This window comes from Anser anser (assembly GCF_964211835.1).
Source record: "Anser anser genome assembly, chromosome: 30".
NCBI lineage: Eukaryota > Metazoa > Chordata > Aves > Anseriformes > Anatidae > Anser > Anser anser.
Window position 1 is genome coordinate 264,884 of NC_139751.1, and position 20,538 is coordinate 285,421.

The 20,538-nt window shown below is 47.5% G+C and overlaps 1 protein-coding gene and 2 long non-coding RNA genes across 5 annotated transcripts; 1 reads left to right on the forward strand and 2 right to left on the reverse strand.

Annotated features, from left to right (window-relative positions):
* Positions 1–3,099: 3,099 nt before the first annotated feature.
* On the reverse strand, positions 3,100–9,486 carry LOC310887990. Of its 3 annotated transcripts, none has more exons than XR_014575801.1 (3): positions 5,074–9,486; positions 4,120–4,442; positions 3,100–3,450 (listed from the first exon to the last, which is right to left on the reverse strand). It is a non-coding gene; the product is annotated as an uncharacterized lncRNA (long non-coding RNA). The 3 variants fall into 3 exon arrangements; XR_014575802.1 differs by having other exon boundaries at positions 4,120–4,941; XR_014575803.1 differs by having other exon boundaries at positions 4,767–9,486.
* A 94-nt stretch (positions 9,487–9,580) lies between these two features.
* Positions 9,581–15,563, forward strand: LOC310887983 (aquaporin-2-like). The gene is made up of 4 exons (XM_083814292.1): positions 9,581–10,506; positions 11,802–11,966; positions 12,796–12,876; positions 13,327–15,563. Exons 1-4 carry the CDS (start codon positions 10,141–10,143, stop codon positions 13,540–13,542), a joined length of 828 nt encoding a protein of 275 aa, XP_083670418.1. The 5' UTR covers positions 9,581–10,140; the 3' UTR covers positions 13,543–15,563.
* LOC310887991 lies at positions 13,348–19,499 on the reverse strand. The gene is made up of 4 exons (XR_014575804.1): positions 18,595–19,499; positions 17,966–18,032; positions 17,718–17,822; positions 13,348–16,601 (listed from the first exon to the last, which is right to left on the reverse strand). It is a non-coding gene; the product is annotated as an uncharacterized lncRNA (long non-coding RNA).
* Between the last annotated feature and the right edge of the window lie 1,039 nt (positions 19,500–20,538).

Below are 20,538 nucleotides of genomic sequence, written 5' to 3' on the forward strand. Positions count from 1 at the left end.
GAATAGGCTGCCTACAAGGAGGTTCAAAAATAATATATATTTGTATATATCATAATTTACAGCCTGTGCAAAGAAAGAGGCAATGGAAGGGTTAAAAGAAAAGCATGAGCTGGAAATGAAAGAATGCAGCCAAGCAATGTACAGCTGGCATCCATACAGACCTAGCCCAAGCTATTCAATCAGAAAGAGAGCCGATTACCACAAGGGCTGCAAAAACTTGTCAGGATTATTCAGAATCAATTAGGTGCCTGTTAACCACAAGCTCCTCAAGGGCTTTCATTCTCCTCGAGGTTGAGCAGAGGCATAAAACTGGGCAGGTCAGAAGCGAGGGAGAGAAACTCAAGCCAGCAGGTCAGGTTCTTGCTGATGCAGCCGAGCACAAGGAAGCAGCGCGATGCTCAGCTCGCGGTGCCATTGCCGTTGGTCGCCGTCCCGCTCGGGATGAGCCAAGGGGTCAAGAGCTTGGGAGCAGAAACTCCATGTGACACATGGTATCACAGTGAGAAAGGGGACACCCATTTTCCTACAAACCCCAGAGGGATTCACTCCAGCCACAGTCCCCAGTCTAGCCAGATTGCTTGGTGGGATAACGCAGGACCCCACAGGCTCCAGCCCAGGCTGAGGATGCTTCAAAGAGCAAAAATACTGTGTCTGGAAGAGGAAAAACCCTCAGCAAAGAAAAACAGATGGCACTGCCTACCACAACAGCCTCCTCTAAATTAAAAGCAGCAGGGAAATAAAACCAACTCCCCTCCCCACCCCACCCCCAGCACCCTGTTGTCTATCAGGGCCATTCCCACTCCAGAGCTCCTGAGCTTCCAGGGGGTATCTTGGTCCTTCCTCACTGCCCAGCCCCAGATAAAATCCAGCACCAACAGGGACTACTTTCACGGGGCTCTCGGAAACCAGCATGCCTTTTCCCAGCCAGGAAAATAAGCTGGGAGAGCTGTGGGCTGCAAGGTTTGAACCATCTCATCTCTGCCATGGAGAAAGCAGAGGCAACTGCCCAGCTGAGAACAACAAAATCAAAGTCCTTCAGCATCCTCCTCCATCAAAAAAGCTGATCCAAGCTTGGTTCCTTGCTTTCCTGCTGATGCTGGAAGCTCTTAAACATGCCGGAGTCCTACCATGGTCATTTTCTCTAGGTCACCTTCCTTTCCCAATCTCATAGACACATTAGGAGGGAAAGTACAGGCGAGAGCCACAGGTGCTCGAGCACAGCATCGCTGCACCCATCCGGTGTCCTCAGCATCGCCCTGCAGCTCCCCAACCATCCGTTGGTCTGGCTCAGCATTGGGCCACGCAAGGCGGCTGTTTGCCTGCACACATGCACCCTTAATACTCAATAATAACAATAAAAGTACATCTGTCAAGGCCACACCCTGTCAAATCCACAAGGGATTTCACAGGGATTAAAACAACTTTGCTGAACACACAATCACATCAAAAACAAGGTAAAGAAAACCTGATGAGATAATTAAGGGGTCTGCTGCAACAACATACACAACTGCACGCCCAGGAGCCCTCTGCAAATAAGTTTACCACATGCCCCAAGGGGGAATATGCCCCACTGGCAATGAATGTTCTGCCATAAACTTCAAAAAGACCCAGAAAAACAGGAATTTACTCCACGCTTTCAAGGCTACTGAATTATACTCAGATTATTAATGCTAAATCCTGCCACCAGGTCTGGTCCTTGGATGGGAGACTAACAGGCATGCATGAAAAGTACAGCTAAAAAAAAATTTAAAAAAATAAAAAAAACAGCTCTCCATCATCCACTTTCTGCCATCAGTTTTCCATTGCCTGGAAGGAAATCCCTGCCAGCTGAGCTGTCGTACCTGATCACAGGCATCCAACCTGCTGTGTGAAATGTGTTAAATTAAGCCCTGGTGAGGAGTCCAGCAAGTAGGGCACTGAGCACAGGTGGAAATAAGGTCACTACAGAGCTCTCTGGTCAGTGCCCACTTCTGTGAAAAGTTCCTTAACCCCGGAGCATTCTCATTTTATCTGTGGCCACTCTATTAATGAACTGCATTTGTCTTCATCGGGCTTTTCTTCCATTTTTGCTAAAGCCAAGCAGGTCAGTGAATCCACTCGGTTGTTCAGGAGGACTGTGGGGTCATTATTGCTTTGATGGGCTATTACCCATCCCTCAAAAATGGATTTATGTTTTGCAATTGCCAATATTTCTTTCCCTTTGTTTGCCTGCCGTACAGGAATCCTGTTTTCTTCCCACTGATTCTGCTTCCAGAATAATCCCAAGATAATAGACTGTCAGTTGCCACTTTCCATTTGGTTTATTCACAGGCCAGAGGGGTGGATTATGTGGTGAATGAGTGGGGACAATTATCCCTTGGCTTTTAAACTCAGCAGTACTGGGGTGATCCCCTCTCATGTTCCCAAAGGTATTGGGTGAGGTTTTACATTCACCACCCTTAAAGGTGGGAGTCTTGGAGCAGTTTGAAGTACTCATTATTAACTGCAGAGGGAGACCAAATTTCCATTCTCTTCCTTTCAAGCTGACCACTCCTTCTCTTTCAGGACATGAGGTTAAGACAACAAAAACTGCATTGGGGTTGCTTGGGGGGGCTGGACTCCACACCTTGAAAGGGTATTTCAATTAGAGCAGGCTCAAAACGCAGTGGTGGGCAGTAGCTGCATGTCAGCTGGGGGCCATCTGATCAAGAGTCTCAGTTGTCTGCAATTGTTTGCACATGCCGTGGGGCTAAGACAGTGCCAGGGTCTGGGTGCTTGGAGAAACCTTGCCCTGTTTTTTTTTTTTAAAACGCCTCCAGAGCTGGTGTGTGATTTCATTGAATTATGGGGAACAGTGGTGAGGTTAAAAAATAAACGGAAACAAAATCTGTGATACCCAGAAACCACGTCAGAGAGTAACAACAACACGCGCACATACACCGACCAACCAAATACATAAACATAAAGATGAGGCACTCCCTGGGATTAAATCATTCAGCTGTTCAGGAGTGCATTTCACTCATCACTCCCAGAAGAACATGTTCTTACCACCATCATGTGCATTAAATGCTTTTAAACGAAAGCAATTGCACAAGTATGCCCATGCTGGGAGTGGGGGAAGAGAACAGCTTTGGGTGATGTGTGGAGTGACACCTTCATGCCACTGTGCAGTTTCTTCTTTAAAATATTATGAAGGTACTTTGTATAACACAATCCAGGGGTGTGCACAGGATTTAATTATTTATTTAAATTCTTAAGAGCCCACACAACAAACAATCCATGCCATTGTGGTGATGCAGTAGCCTGACACCCGGGACACAAGCAATTAGCAAGGAGAAGAGATGGAGAAAAAGGGAAGTTTTGATGGCTTTGCTGCATCTCAGATGTGCACTGTTGATTTCTTCTGTATTTGCACCGTCTTATACCAGGCTGTCCTCGCCCATGACCGGGGCTCCTGCTCTCTGCAGTGACCTAAATTAGAATATTTGCAGTCTTGGTGTGTGTTCTTTGCATGAGCTTTTCACAATTGCTGGTGTATGACAATGATTCCCCCAGCGAGACCCGACTCCTCCTGGATTTGCACTGTAGCAAATTTACAAGCTCCATCGGACCAGCAAAAGGAAACGCCAAGCTCCCCAGGCAGCTCAGTCCCACCCGTGAGAGAGCAATGCTTTCCACATGCTGGACTTTTCCGAAAGGGTTGTTAGGCATTGCAATGGGCTGCCCAGGGAAGTGGTTGAGTCACCATCCGTGGAGTCTTTAAAAGACGTTTAGACGTTGAGCTTAGTGATATGGTTTAGTGAAGGACTTGTTAGTGTTAGATCAGAGGTCGGACTAGGTGATCGTGGAGGTCTGTTCCAACCTAGACGATTCTGTGATTCTGTGACTTCTCCAGCTACGTCCTGGAGGAGCTGCCAATGCTCCTCTCCAGTTCATATGCTTCAAGGATCTGACACCCCAGATCCAATTCACTACTCCCTTTACCTGGCTGTACAACGAGGACCACGGCACTGACCTTGGTTCTCAGATGACAGATGCTGTTTTCACAAGCCAAGCACTCTTTTCTTTCCCCATCAATCCCATCTGGTTGTTAGAGGGATTTTACAGTAACCAGTTTACATCCGTGTGCTGTTCACTCACCTGGCGACACACCAGCCAAGCAGTCCCGCAGGAAAGATGCTGAGATAACAGCCTCTTCTCAGAGGTTGTGTTGCCAGACACACTCCTGCTTCCCTGCCAGCAAAGATCAGGAGATAGCAGCCAAAATGTCCTGCAGCACAGGTAAGCAGTCAGTGCATAAATTCATACCCACAGCACTGACAGTGAGATAACACACACGTTGCAACAGCCTGGCCTCTGCATGCTTTGCAGCGATGGGCTCCAGAGCACAGGACAAGAGGGGACAGGGGACATCACTTCTAGAGCCACTGGTAGGACAACTCCTGGCAGCATCTAGCCTAGCACTTAGAAAAAGAAATAAAAATAGAGAGAGCGAGAATTATCTAAAGACTTCTGAATCAAGTGCATTCACTTCTCCTTCATGGACTTCAGCTTGATTACTTCTGATTTACCAAATGAGGAAAACTGTGCAAAGGCCAGGAATTGGATGCTCTCGGTAGTGTCACTGATGTCAAATCTACATCCCCCATTTACACCCTCTGGGAGTTTAGCTCGTTAGATGTGATTTGTTTTGCAAACATGACACAGAGGGTGACGCTGAGGTCTCTTGCTCACACCTGGGGACAATGCTGTAATCTGATTGATTTTAGCTAATGTAATATTCATACCTGGGTGAGCAGCAAAGAGCACAAACTGCTTACAAGATCTGGTAAAGCCAAAAGGGTCCATCTCAGTTCAAAACTGTTGTGGTTTAACCCGGCCGGCAGCTAAACACCACACAGCCGTTCGCTCACCCTCCCCCCTCCCTGTCTGGGATGGGGGAGAGAAACGGGAAAGTGAAGCCTGTGAGTTGAGATAAAGACAGTTTATTAAGACAGGAATATAATAATAACAATAATAATAATAGCGATAATGATAATAGTATTAATAATAATAATGTGTAAGAAACAAGTGATGCACAATGCAATTGCTCACCACCCGTTGACCGATGCCCAGCCTATCCCCGAGCAGCCGGCCCCCCACCCCGGCCAGCCACCCCTATATATTGTTTAGCATGACGCCAGATGGTATGGAATACCCCTTTGGCCAGTTTGGGTCAGCTGTCCTGGGTCTGTCCCCTCCCAGCTCCTGCTGCACCCCCAGCCTGCCCGCTGGCAGGACAGAGCGAGAAGCCGAAAAGTCCTTGGCCTGGTGTAAACACTGCTCTGCAACAATTAAAACATCAGCATGTTATCAGCGCTCTTCTCATCCTAATCCAAAACATAGCACCCTACCAGCTACTAGGAGGAAAAATTAACTCTGTCCTAACTGGAACCAGGACAAAAACCTGCTGGCTACATGGATATCCTGGTCTCTGGCTTTGCTCATTTCATGGATTCAAAGGAAAAAGTATGGATTATTTTCCTATAAATGTTTATGCAAAATACTCTGTACCCTGGCCTTGAACTTCACCACTGAAACAAGGGAAAAGTGTTCTCCTTCCTTCACCCCTTAAGGCATGATTGAAGGGAGGTCAGCACCTAACTCAGCCCTGTCTGCCCTTTCAGTATTTTGGGGTTGGCCACATCTTGTCTGTTCCTTCTTGCCTTGTCCTTTGCAGAGGCAGAAACAATGGTTTCTCCGTCTCCCCATTTCTATATGTTGTAGATCTCATTAACATGTTGTTAGTGAAACAAAAATGACTTTTCCCTGCAGGAAAAAATTAAATCCCTGCCTAGGTGGTATACAGAGATCAGATCATGCTGGGATGGAAGGCTTCATGGCCTTCATGGATGTCAGGATTTTATAAGGGCATCAGAGGAGTGCACTGATTCTGACGTGATCCATACCCAGCCCCACCAGAACCAGAGTCTCATCATCTGCCTGGACTAAGGCCTTGGGCAAGCATTCAGGACTGAACTTGCAAGGCCTTGAGATGGGCCTCGAATATATAGAAAATAAAATGAAGCCTTCTCCTAACACCAGGCCCGGTTCCTGGCCCACACTCAAGCTCAATTCATTGAAGTCAGCGAAGGAAATCAGGGCTGCATTAATCCCTCTGCTTCAATTAAAACAAGAACAATAAACACTGCGAGAGCCAGCAGAAGCTTTGCATGAATAGGGATTTAGGATTTGGCACGAAATTCTGGAAAAGGTGTTGATTTTCCTCCATTTTGCTCCTCTGGGTGAATGTCCTTTTGAGGCAATATGACAACGGGAGAATATAACTTTTCCTGATGGTCACCTGTCGTTGGGGAATACAGACTTTTATCTTCTGCTCTGCCTGTTCTCCAGCCAAGAGTGGGGAAGAGGTAAGACTTCCCTGGTTCTTTTGGGAGGTGCAATTAAAAACGTGCCTTTGTCTGCATCGCAACAAGAGCAAAAGCTGCTGCAACCCATCACCAAACAGCCCAGAGGTAACTAAAAGGAGTCTTAACCTGCTCCCTCGTGCTTTTCAGCTCCCTGTGAGCAGGCACCTCTGCACAGGCACCCACACCCTCATCCTCATCGCTTCACCTCTCAAGATGTCCTGGCAGGCTGCTGTTCCTGCACCGGGGTACATGCATGAGGCCAAATGTACTGGCGCATCCCTCTATCCATGCAGCAGGCAGAAATCCTCGACCAAGAAACTAGATTAGTCACCATACTAGAATTAAAATGTTTCCTCCTTTGGCTTCTCCTAGTGAGCAGTTAGAGGTTGCATATTCAGTCTTATACCCCCATTCTTGGAAAGAAAACATCTATTTCCACCAACAGCAGAACTCATTATATCTGGGTTTCTAGAAAATCTTCCCAAGATGTAGTCTGGTTGTGGATTCTCCAGTGTCTAATAAACAGGGCATTTCCTACCATGTGAAGCACGGGTGGGGGTTCATTTGTTGGAGAGGCGGGGGAGTTGTCTGCAGTCACTTTCTACCTGTAGAAAAGAGAAGAAAAAAAAAAAAAAAAAAAAGGAGCTTCAAGCAAGGGCTGGGCAACACATGCACCTCCTGCAACAGATCACATCGAGCAGGAAAACTCACACAATTATTTATGCAATAAATCTTTTATTCTTTGTGGCTTGGAGGTATTTTAGATGGAATGGAGATACCTTAAAGATGTTTATACTTTCCTGAAAGCCAAGGAAGCAGAGATATCTGAGCCATCTAAGTCACTCAAGAAGTACATTGTTGTGCAAGCACAGCTCCCTTGCTTGCAAAATATTCTTCAAAACGTGTTACCAGGCCATTTTCTGCCGTCGGGAGGAAGCAGAGCATTATCACCCCTCCACAGATGCCAACATGCTTTTAATGAGCATTCACGTTTTGTCCCAGGGGAGGGCTGATAGTGCCATTACATGGCATGGGCTGTGGATTAAATGGCAAAATAACACATGTTCCCACCGCACTCGACTTCACTACAGAACTGCAGAGCTCTTCACTGCTCCCAAAGCTGCAGCACACTTGATGGTAACATGGCTTTGCTCCATACACCAACACCAGCAGCTCCAGAAACCCTTCTTAGACACCAGCAGAGCTCCAGCAGGCCCATATCAAGCTCTCCGTGTTCCTCCATCTCCCATGTTCTCCGTTTCGCAGGCACAGGGCAGGAGCACGGCTGCAGCACTGCGCAGCCAGGCAGAAAGCCTTGGCACTGCCCAACTCACTGCCTGGCAGCAGCAAAGCCTGGCATTGTGCCTCAGGCTCTCTCGTTGCAAAAGCAGAAGGATTACAGTCCCTGCAGTGCTACAGGTCCCTGGAGGAAAGCCGGAACATGTTATTATTCTTTCTGGAAAGCAGCATCTTGCACAGAAAGGTTGCTCGGCCCTACAGCAAAGCCCATGACAGCAAAGCTCCCTTGCAGCCTGTGCAGACAGCTCGTGATGCAACATCAGCTCCCTCATCACAGTATGTTGCAGAAAGCCCCCGTCCTTAGAACAAACATCCCAAAATACCGGGTAAACAAAAGCTGCAACAAACGCTCACACCACCAGCTAAAAGTAAGGACCATGAGGCTGCATCAAGTTTTTAAGTTGCTCAGAGCTAATCCTGCTTGCCTCTCTTTTCTTTTAATTAGTCTTCATTAAGCACTGATACATTACACCTAGCTCACCATGAACAACTATTAATCAAAGAGAGTATCAGCTCTGGTTAATTGCCCACATTAGTTATTTGTCATTCCCTATGCTGGTGACAGCCTGCACCTGCAATTAGTCCCTGCCATAATTCGTTCCTGAGCAATGCAAAGCTTGCAGACCTGTCCCAGGCAGGGAGGAGCACAAGCCTACAGCCTGGATGTGACCGTGTTTCTGTGGCTTACCAGCACCCCAAACATATTTAGCCCCACAACCCGTTTTATGAGAGCTGCTTCATTGCTGGAAAACTGGAGCCTAGAGCGATGCCACTTCTTGCTGAAGTCACTTAGGAAGTTGCAGAGAAGGATTTTCAGAGGAAAAGGTTGAATCCAAGTCTTCCAGCCTCCAGACTCACCCACAGACTGGACTTGTTCACCCCCCAGTCTCTTCCTTCTTAAGAGCAATGTCCCCATAAGTGTCTTTTTTTCATTTTCTGTTTTTAAGAGAGGACAAGTATTTTTACCCACCTTCTGTGGAGAAAAGAACAGGCCTTCACATGCAATTTGAACAATATGGAATATTTTACATCAATCTTTCACATCAGTTTGGTGGCACTTGCATGGTTCCTCTGGAGGGGAAAAATATTTAGTTTGTCGTACAGCGGAAGCGTTTTTCAGAGCCAAATATAAGATGAAACAATCCTTTCATCTCCAGCTGTACCCTGGGGGAACACTCCTCCCAGCTTTCTGCACTTCAGAATGACTATGGAGTCTGCTAACAAGAGGGGAAAAAAGGAAAAAAAAAAAATGGCTATTTTTGCCAACAACCCCCATGACATCAGGAGCAGAATGCCTTACAGTTATCACCAGTGGACAAATGTGTCCTAAGCAATAGAAGTAAAATGGACTTGTTGGGTAACTGGTTTGATGGGAAGGGACCATGCTCTAGAGAAGAAATATTCCTTTTGGAGATTAATGCCAGGAAGTAAAAAGACATTTCTAAGAGCTGAGTTGGCCCAAATCCCCATAATTAGAGCACAGCCGGTACTCCAGCTGTGCATGTCAGTTTTTTTTCACACTAGAATTTCTTTCCTGACAGTCATTTCTCGGGGCTGGTTCCCATTTTTCTGGGTAGGAAATCTGTGCCTGGGCTATAAAATTGTGGTTCTCTGAATTGTAGTAAGCCACTTGGAGTTTGGTGCCTCTGAGGGCCTCTTGTGAATCCAGTTTTGCCTGGTTGTTTAATCGTTGCCCGCATCTGCCTTTTTGGCACAAGTTGACCTTCTGCACGCTGTGGGCACTCGCAGCAGGCTTTGTGCCATTGACAGAGCCGGGCTTGATGGGGTGGTTGGGGCTGTTCACCCATGCATCGGTCGAGACCCATGAAGGGGGCACAAAGTTTACAGAGGTGTAATCAGGAACACTCAGACCTGAGTTAAAAGCACCCAAAATGAGTCATTGGCCATAAACAGACTCAGTAATGGAAACTGAAAAGGGGATAGGAAGGAAATAATAGCAGCCTGTGAGATGGCCAGCACTGGAATGAGATTTCCACCAAGGCTGGGGTGGATGATCCTGGGCTCCCAGCTCATCTCCACCTCTCGCTCTACAGCCTCCTTCCTTGCCTTCTCTGCCCCCCGTGCTGCAGGTGATAGGGCCTGGGGGGGAGAGGAGCAACGAGCACCTCTGGGGGGAGAGGGAGCAGCATTTCTTGGTATTGCTCGAGGCTGATTTATGACCTCCCGAGGATGGCGAACGCTGCATTCCCCAGCTTTAATAGAGGGGGCAGAGTCTTAAGTTCCCTCAGCTGGAACGCAAGCGAAGAAAAGCATCAGGTTTCCTATGCCCACGATCCCACCTCCTTCAGCGGGCGACCCTTCGGCATCCCGCATCCATATATAAACATCTTGTCCCCCCGCCATCCTCTCTGGACACAGAAGTGACAGTGGTGACTGCCTGAGGACACCGCAGGCAGGGTCAGTCCTTGCAGCCTCCAGCAACAGCCGCTCCATGATGTGGGAGCTCCGATCCGTAGCCTTCACCCGGGCTGTCCTTGCAGAATTTTTGGCGACCTTGGTCTTCATCCTCTTTGGTCTGGGCTCTGCTCTGAACTGGCCCTCAGCTTCCTCCCCGAGCATCCTCCAAATCGCACTGGCTTTCGGCTTGGCCATCAGCACGCTTGTCCAAGCCTTGGGGCACATCAGCGGAGCCCACATCAACCCAGCGGTGACGGTGGCTTGCCTCATCGGCTCCCACGTCTCCTTCCTCCGCGCAGTCTTCTACGTGGTGGCCCAGCTCCTGGGGGCTGTCGTGGGGGCTGCCATCCTACACGAGATCACACCAGCAGACTCCCAGGAAGGCTTAGCCATCAACAAGGTAAGAGCGCAGGCTGCGGACGGGCTTGGAATGGAGCAGAAAAGTTTGGGCAGGAGCTCGGGGATGGCTGAGGGATGAAAAGAAAGGTTTTGTGGCCAGCAAGGACCTTTACTGAGTGTTGGATGGGAAGCCAGCATCAGCTGGCATGGGGGCAGACGTATCTCCTGTAGAAACGCCCATGCCAGGAGCAGCATCGCCCAAAACCAAGGCAGGCAGTGAGAAGGAGGAAGGCAGCGTGTTTAGGAGGCAGCACATGGAAATCCCTTTTCTTGCAGCAGTCAGCTAGCAGCAGAGAGGCAGACCCAGCTCCACTGCCAAAGAGATTAAAAGGGTTGAAAAAGGGATTGAGGATTAGTCTGAACAAGAATATTTAGATTGATAATAGCTGAGGTTTAATAAACCCAAAAAAGCAAGTAAGAGTTTTACGAGAGACTTTCAAAACACCCATCTCTGCTGCTTTAGAGCTTAAGTCACCTGAAAGAGGAATAGGATTTTAATTTTTTCCCCGGTGGGCTGTTCATCTTGTAGCTGCCTGCACAAATTATCCTAAAAAAAAAAAAAAAAAAGGAATATCAGAGAGAGATCCAGCTCTGAATCTCGGCCAGGAGGACAACTGCTGCTTTCAGAGTGTCACCAAGCAAAGTGCTCTTGGGATCAGCATTGGAGAGGATGCGTGGTGTCCAAATCAGGGGTGACACAGGAAAAGAAAGGGCAGAGAAGCACCAAGAGAAGTGCCAGGATGGGCTAAGGGAAGAGACAGCGAGGGGGGGGGGCCGCGAACCACATATCTGCCCAGCAGCACTGCCAGGTCCATCTAGATCTGGATTAAAAACCTTCAAGGAATAATAAAGTGCCAGAAAGCAGAGCTGGAGGAGAGAGTGTGCAACCAGGCACAGGTTCAGACCAAATCTTACAAATTCTTTCAGTCAAAAAAGAGTGGGAAGGAAGAAGGGATTTTTTTGTGTGCCAAAACATTTCTTTTTGACATTTCTGAAAAGTAATTCATACAATTTTCTAAAAGGCATTTGTATTTTAAGCATGAGGAAAAGAAAAAGAATCCCTCAGGTCAAAGGAAGAGTGGAAAAATAATGCCAAAAAAGATGCCACAAAAACATTTCCTGCCATGTCAATCAAGTGTTACCATTGAGCCACTTTTCCATAGGAAAATTTTCCTCCTCTTCATATTGATGCCAAAAATTTCACCTGTTTCCTATGTCCCTGTTGGTTCCCCCTCCAAATTTCCAACCCAGCCACCAAACTTGCCTATCCCTGAGATGTTTCTCCTCCACTTCCAGCTGCATAACGAGACGACGACGGGGCAGGCAGTGACCGTCGAGCTCTTCCTCACCTTCCAGCTGGTCCTGTGCATCTTTGCTTCCACCGATGAGCGCCGGGAGGACAACCTGGGATCCCCCGCCCTGTCCATTGGCCTTTCCGTCACTGTTGGACATCTCCTTGGGGTGGGTAGAATCAAAACACAATATTTTGAGGGTTGTCTTTGCCTTTGTGCCCGAAGCCTGTTTGGCTGCAGGCCCTGCAGTGGTCAGGGGATTTGAAACTGATGCTGTGCCTGTGATTTTGCAGTGGTTGGAGCAGAAAGATCCCACCAAAGCCATAACAGAGCCAAAGCCTGAGCTCAGGTTTTATTGGGTGTGATTAAAAAAAAACATAACCTGCTGGGCTCTGCTGCTCCTCAAGTCCCATCAGGAGCTCCCAGGGATCCGTGGGGTCTTCTATCCTGAAGGGAATGTGGTGGCAACTGAGACTCTCAAGACCATGATAAACATGGACAGGAAAATACGTGGGGTGAAGAGCCAGGGAAATCCCTCCCAGAGGACTTTTGCTGGGAACAGACACATCAGCCCCCAACCCACCCAGCTTCTCAATGCATGGATTAAAGCAGATCCTTACTGATCTGCAAGCCCATGTGCCTATGGGATATTCTTCCTGCAATCCTCAGTGGCAAGGAGTAGCAATTTGCTCCAGGAACAGGAACAGCAGGAACTTGTCCTCACAGTCCCTGTCACACTGCAGGGCACGTTGCCCAGCCCGCAGCTGAGCTGCACCATGCACGGGACACATATGCTGGCGCAGAAGGTGAACAAATACAACTCAAGCGTGTTGACTCAGGCGCTGGAAGCTGGTAGCATCTCTTTTCCTGGAACAGGGCAGGCTGGGATGTGAAGCATCAGCTTGGTGGATGAATCATGCTAATAACACACCGGGATATTTTAAAATAATGTGGTAAAAGAGCTTAAAGCTAACAATAAGCTTGGTGTTTCTCGGCAGATCCGTTACACCGGCTGCTCCATGAATCCAGCCAGATCTTTCGCCCCTGCTGTGATAGTTGGAGACTTCAGTGACCACTGGGTAAGAAGTCATGTCTCTGCGTTGGTTTGCTGAGAATGGGCCCCCGCATTACCAATATTCCCAGACAACTGAAAAGCCAGCCAGATTTGTGGCACTTCAGCACCAGCTGAAGGAGAGACATGGAAATTTGCAGAAAGAGGTGGGGCTGCTGGATGCTTAAATAGCTTATCTAAGCAGGGTGAGTTGCGACAGGAAAAGGGTGTGTGGTTTGTTGACCATGACTTAGCACAAGAAGTAAAACCAGTAGAGAGTGGAGCTCTTCTTGGCATCCTGGGGACCTTTCCTGGTTGCGGATGGATCTGGGCATGCCTTTTCCACCAGCTCTTTTAGGGATGCTCCCAGGAATTTCCATCCGCAAAGAGCACGTTCAGAGCCGGAGCCGTGGTGGTTCAGATCAGAGGTGTAGGAAGACATTTGCTCACCCAATTCTTCTATTTCTCTTTTCACCAGGTCTTCTGGGTAGGCCCCCTCGTCGGGGCAGCAGCAGCTTCCATCGTCTACAATTACATCCTCTTCCCACAATCCAAAACCTTCTCGGAGAGACTCGCCATCTTCAAGGGTTTGGAGCCAGAGGAGGACTGGGCAGAGCGCGAGGTCCGTCGGCGGCAGTCGGTGGAGCTCCACTCCCCGCAGAGCCTGCCAAGGGGGATGTCGGAGAAGGTGTAGCCAAACCCCCTCAGGGCAAGAGAGGAGCTGGAGAAAATTCTGACGTCCATTTTGGAGACAGCACCCACTCAGCTGGGTGTTTCACCTCTCCCCTCTCTCCCTTCACTTTTTGCTGGTGGGGATAGCTCATCTCCTGGGGAGACCTCCCATCACCCCACTCTCTCTATGCCTGATGGCTTTCTAACCCCAGGGGAAAGCACCATTAAACCAACACAACCAGTGTAGCAACTGGAACAAGCACACCATGGTGTGCTCCTTCTGGCTGGCTCCTTCCATGTCCCCCTGCAGGAGGTGGTGCTCAGCAGAGCTCACTGCCCTCCAAAAAGAGCTTGGGGGACCTGCGGAGAGTTGTTATTACAGGCACCTGCTGGGTGTGGAGGTTGCCACCCGATGCCTCACTGCTGTTGAACCCTGCTCACCTGTCTCCCATTTCTTCTCAGTGTTTGCACACACACCGGAGCTCTTGCTCCCTGCCACAAGTATCCCACAAACAAGTTTTGCTGCTGCGAGAAACACCTGCACCCTTTTACCACCCACCACGGAATGCAGATGCCCTTCGCTTGTGCGGAGGCTTTCCTGAGAAGATGGGACTGGAAGCGTGTCCCTGAGTCCCCACTGGGGAGGACCTTGCAACTGCTCTCTCCAGTGATGATGCGAAACCTCCGTATTTCCAGCTCAAATTCATCCACAGTTCGGTTGTTCCTGAACCACTGCTGTTCTTCAGCTTCAATGCTTCTTCTTGCTCCCTGGTTTCTGCTGTCTTTCCTCTGTTCCTATTCCACCCTGATTCTTGGATGAGTAACACAAAGCATTTCAGATGTGATGTTCTGTCTCTTGCTTCCTACAGCCCAGAGCTTTCACAGATACACCGCACCATAATCATCCCATCCTTTTTTCCTGCTTTGTCAGAACATGGTTACAGTCACCAGCATAGTCAAAGAATTTGAGCTAGTCTTTGCTCCTTCAAGAATTAAAATTAATCCAGTTTCTATTATTCAGCCTAAAAGGAATGGATTTGCTAATCCTAATGCTTCTTTCTGTTGGTGATGTCTCCCCAGCATTGCACCATCACAAGTCATCATCACCTCATTCAGGCTTTTTTCTGCCGAGGTCATTAATAGAAATATTCAATAAGATGAATATTCAATAAGATTCAATACTCAGTTCCAAATCCTAAATTATTGATCCTTTTCCTCCCTCCAACTGTTTTGACATGAACCATCATCAAAAGATGCTCTCCTCTTCCTCCACCCACAGTGCTCTAGGTGTCTTACTGAATTCCTGGTTTCCTCCCTTAGAGCACCAGGCCTCTGCACCGCCTCCTCTAGCTGCCACTTGCTGTCCCTAATGCCACCCTGGGCAACAAGGGAAGAAACGTCACAGATCCCAGCTTTTATTCGCTGCAGCCCAGGATCCATTTTCCTCCACTCGTCACTTGATGCAAAAATCCCCAAAAAGGCTGCTGTCGAAGTGCAGCACTGGTTCAGCAGTGGTTTAACACACTGTCTGCCACAGCAAAAATATTGATTCTGGTCCTCCATCTTAGTCCTTTAATGAGAAAGGAGCACTTGAATACTATTTCAAAAATATTTTTTTTTTAATAATTTTTTAATCTGTTCCTAGACTGAGCAATGTGAATTAAAATCATGTTACCATTCAAACAGAGTGTAAAACTGTATTTAAATTACCAAATATTCACTTTAAAAATTAGTCCATATTTTTGTTACTTTTCAAAGGAAAAAAAAAAACACAAATATATATGTCAAGAAAACCCAAAGAAAATTAACCAGAATTTATCTTGCCTACGAGCTGCTAAAGACAACATCATGCTGCTGATTCATTTTATATCTTTTTTACAATGTTCAAGTTAATTACATGCTTCTTCTCCTTCGGATCTAAACATTGTATTTATTATTTACCATGACAAAGTTTAAGACTCATATAAACTGCAAAGAGCCCTACAATGAGTTTTAATGTCTAATAAATTACTGTACTCTTTCAAATAAAGTCCTTTAAATTCACTTCTATGCACTGAATTAATACATGTGAATCAAATAGTGACACATTTACAATCATATAAAATATATACAGTCATAATATATATATGGTCATATAATATGTATTTATATGGTCATATACATACAGCCCATCTTCAAGACAGCAACTTATTGATCTGCAAAAATGACAGTAAAAACAAAAACAAACAAACAAACAAAACCCCTCAGATGACAGTTACAAAACAACAAACAAACGAACAAAACCAAACAAAACCCCTCGGCTCCAAAGTATGGACCCACAAAATAAAGATCATCCCTCCTTTAGCACCCTCCACATGCTCTAACCTGGCCAGATTCTGGCCTCAGCATGCCAGCACTAACACAAAGCAATCTCACTAAACCAGATTTTCAGATGGCTAAGGCAGTGTAAGTCCTCTCGAGTCAATCAGCTACATGAATTTACCCTCTCCACGGAGCTGTCATTGACTTCAATGACACTTCCAAAACTTGCACCGTCAGGAAACCAAGCCAGTTGTTCCAGATCTACACCAGTGCAAGTCAAATTAGAGAGCAGGATCAGCCACCCAGAGATCAGAGCTGCCACAGACCAACTGAAAAACCTCACTGAATTGATAACACACGTATATATAATAGACCTCTACAGAAATGCCTTGGCCCAGGATTGAAAACCACTCAGCCATGCCCATCCATCAGTTCATGACTGTCCACAGTGTGTATCTGCAATACTTATTGCACCATAAATTAACCTTTATTGGCTTCATCATGGAGCTGTGATAAATAGTATGATCGTGAAGTCAAAACGTAAAGCACTGTACGAAGTGTCTCGGCTCAAGTTGCTTCCTGTGTCCTGTTGTCCTCCCGTGCAGGAGGATTGCGAAACCTGCCAACAGATTCTTCACTTCATGTAGAGGTGAAGAATTCAGAGGGCAACCTGAGACCACGCAAACCTCTGCTCCAAAGAACACTGAGAGAGCCTGTTCCTGGAGTGTAGACCTCAAACCCTCCATCATACAGCTGCAAGCGGGGAATTTGGCATCTTACCTAGGAGAAAATGGAAAGAAAATCAACCTGGCTTGGATGACGCCAAACCCACCAGTATCTTAAAAACAGGTTGCAGGTCCGGCCACTTGGCTCTCACAGCAAAAGGCTCACACTTGTAGGACAGAAGAAAAAAAAAAAAAAGAAAAAAAACACTGCCCAGCTTCAAAGCTCAGAGACCTGAACAGACTTTTTTGATGTGAATTTCTTGTCCTGACCTTGTACAAATCCTTTGGATCTGAATCTTCAAGACTATGTGAGCACCCAGCTCCCATCTGGCACCAACCTCTCAATGGCATGACCTACCTAGGAGGCAGACACATCATTACTTTTATGGATCTATTTATATATGTAGAAATATATCCTGAGCATGATTTCCTGAAGGAGGTGCCATGGAAGCTAAATCCATCCAAGACTGCAAGAGGGGAAATCACGTTCGGGTGTAGTCCAGGAAAGGACCACAGACATTTGCAGAAGGTGGTTGGGAATAGGTGGCACTCCATGGCTAATCCCCAGCTAATTCCTACATCTGCAAGGCTTGCAGCGAGCCCTGTTTCACAAAGCTGTGCTGATGGGTCTGGGTACAAGACCAGAGGCTCTGCTTCAATTTTCAGCTCAATTTTTCAGGAATATGAGCAAAATCAGACATTTCTTAAGAGACCACTCAATGCAAGAGTCTTTAGCTCCAACTGCAGATGATGGTACCACCACAAGTCTCTTTAAATCCTAATCAGTGTAAACTATCTGTAACTTTTTAGGTTGAGAAATTTTGTCTGGGTCTCGGAGGCAGGACGGGGTGAAAAACTTGTTTTCCAGTTCACAGAGTTAACTAACCGCATATTGTCACCAACATTTTACTTTGCAAGGTCCTAGGCTCTTGGAGCAATTATGCGAGAATTTCAGCTTTTGAGTTTCCAGATTACTCTCTATTATGTTATCTACTGAATTCATAGGTGCTTTGGAGCCTGGTCGTGCTTTCAGCTCCCCTCTGCACTGATGCAGCTCAGCTGCCTCCACCCATTACACCCAACAATGCGACCCAGTGCCAACCCAGCACTCTCCAGCCAGCCCCATGCCTTCCCATCCCAGCAGCATGTACACTGCAAGATGGCATCCCACCTGTCTCACATCCCTTTGCCCAGGCAGAGGTGACACTGCTTTCCTGCTATCAGCTCTCTCCCCAGACCATTTCAGCGTTTATTACCATGCATGTTCCTTGCAATCCTAAAAAGAGACAGAATGGGTGAAGACAACACTTCCACAGCAAACACATTTCAAGAAGAAAACCACCTCCCAAAGGCAGGTCTGTCTGAGCCCCGAGAATCCTGGTGAATGGCTGCTGGCCCATAAGAATTCAAAGTATTTACCTAGATGAGCAGAAATGCAACCTCTTAATGTCGCTGATGCAGGTGGCCTTGCTGGAAAGGGCTAGACCTGAAAATCAGGACACCAGAATTTCAAACCCAGCTTTCTCACTGTGTGATCTCGTACAGATCTCTTTTCTAATCAGGCTTTGCTTTCCCTGATACACATTATTATCCCCATGTGTCAATTTAATGACGATTATGATGCAAATTAATTATTAAGGATGCTGGCATTTCCATTGCAGGCCAGCCCCAAAGCGTTTCCATCCACTTACTTGAATGCCTTAGAGACTGCCAGGTAATTTCTAAGTGAAGAGCAGAGCAATGCTGTTATTAAGCATTAACACTATTCAGCATTTAAATGGCATCATCCCTGTTTACAGACTCATGGGCTACAAGGTCAGCGACCAGCAAGGGCTGGATGGCAGCTTCAGGACTGGCTATGCAAGCCAAAATGGCAGCTGCCACACAGTGGGATGGCATCAAGGGACATGGGGGCACCCCCAAGACCAAACCTAGCCCCTAAACCCCATCCCCAACCCCATCTGCCTGCCCCAACGAGTGCAAGAGGGTTTCCCAAACTGAATGCAGCTCAACACAGAAAAACAACCCAAAAGTTGCCACAGAGACACCTCCACGGCAAAGGCTCCCACAGCCAGCTGTGGTGGCTTAGTCGATCTCATGGGCTTTTTGCTCCAAGGAGCTGGATCAGGTTACTGAGGGAAGCAAAAGCCTCATTGCTCCGGGGCAGACGAAGGTGCAAGTACCATCTGCCTCAGGCCAGCAGAATAATCCCTCGCCTTTAAAGCAAGCACTAGCAGATCGTGGGTTAGATTAGAGAAATCCTTGAAAGCCTCATCTGAAACACCTGTGCAGAGACATCCCTGAGCACTAGAGAGTGGCAAGGCTTTAACCTAACCCCACCATGGCAAGCAGCAGCCCCAGGACCAGGATGAGGAGGGGAAAGTTTGCCAGCTCTTGCTCTACGTTGAATTCCCAGTTCAGATCACTTTTTTTCTTGCTGCAAACTCCCAAAGCTCAGCCAGCAAAAAACACCCTTTCTTTAAAAACAAACTAAACCAAACTTTCTTCTTTAGCCATCCAACCCCAACTAATTCCAAATTCCAGCAGGAGTTGTCTCCTGTTACTGTTAATATTCCTTCTTGTATTGTTGTGCCAGTTTTAAGGTCTTTGGTTAAGGTACAGAGCCAGGTGAGAGGGCAAGACCAACAATTGGACCAGTCTGGATATCAGCAGCATTTGTGATCTGAATTCATCCACCTGCAAGTCGATCCGCCAGGTTTGAGGTCTGACACAGGGCTGAACTCATCAGAAATCTGGGCTGCCGTGGAAATGACAAATTAATAGCAGCGCTGTGCGGGCTCAGAAAATGCAATCAGCAAACCGGGGACGACAGGGACCAGCACACGTATTCAGTTAATAACACACACGCCTCCGTGGGTGAGGCAGAGCTGCAGGAGGGCCCCAGGCGAGGATGAGGCATTGGCTGCCTTCCTCCTGCCCAGACACCCTCAGCCAGCGGTGGGCTCAGGTCCCTGTCCCCCTCCAAGTGTGCTGTCCCCAAAGTGCCACCAAGCCACATAGCCATGCAATGGGGTGCTAGAAGGCGGTGATTGGGGTTGCAGTGTTTGCTCGCTGATAACAGCAAGGAAGAGACAGAGGAGGAGAAGGAGGTGGAGGAAGAGGAGGAGGGAATGGCTGAACCTCCTCGCACTGCCAAAGCCTCCTGGTTTCCTTTCCTCCAAAAGCCTAGGGGAGAAGTAAGGTATGCATGACCCTACCACGTAGGTGTCCGTCTGTCAGCAGGGCCCTGCGCAATGCCTTCTTGCCCAATTCAATTATATTTGACACATCAAAGGCACTTCCAGTTCGCACAAGCTCCTTGGAGGACATGTAGCCAGCAAGAGAAGGAGCCTTCCCACCGCTCAGCATAGTTAGACATCAGAGAAGCCAAGCAGGAATGCCCCAGAGAAGAAAGTCTAGCAAATTATCATAGGAAAATATGTTTTGGAAGACATGTAGTTAGAAAAACAACCTGCTTCTCCGTGGAAGCTTTTCCCCATCATTTTCAGCATTATTTGATTACATCCCCTAGTCCGGCCGGAGGACTTTCTCTCCGGACAGAGCCTGGCTAGGAGGTTATTATCCGCAGCTGGGACCCCAGCAGAGCATCTTTCAGCTCAACGCTGCCGATGCTAAAGCCAGGCATGTGGTGGAGGAGCCTGCAAATGCAGTCACCTTGGAAGAAAAACCACGTTACGAAAGAGTTTGGAGGATGGGAGCAAGGCGCATCTAATCCAGAAGGAACCACAGGCAGGTTTGAAGGGAAGTGGCAAGCAATTACTCTGGCTGGAATCTGGCCAGGGTATCTTGAAAAACCAGCTTGCAAAACTTTCACCAAAACACGCCAACGGACCAGGTGTTTCTAGGATAACAGATCTGGTTTTTAACTCGGCAATCTCCCCAGGACCAGCAGAACCGGGAGAAAATGATCATCAGGAATTACACTGTAATGAATCCTCGGTCCCTTGAGACTCTCTGGGTCTGTGTGCTGA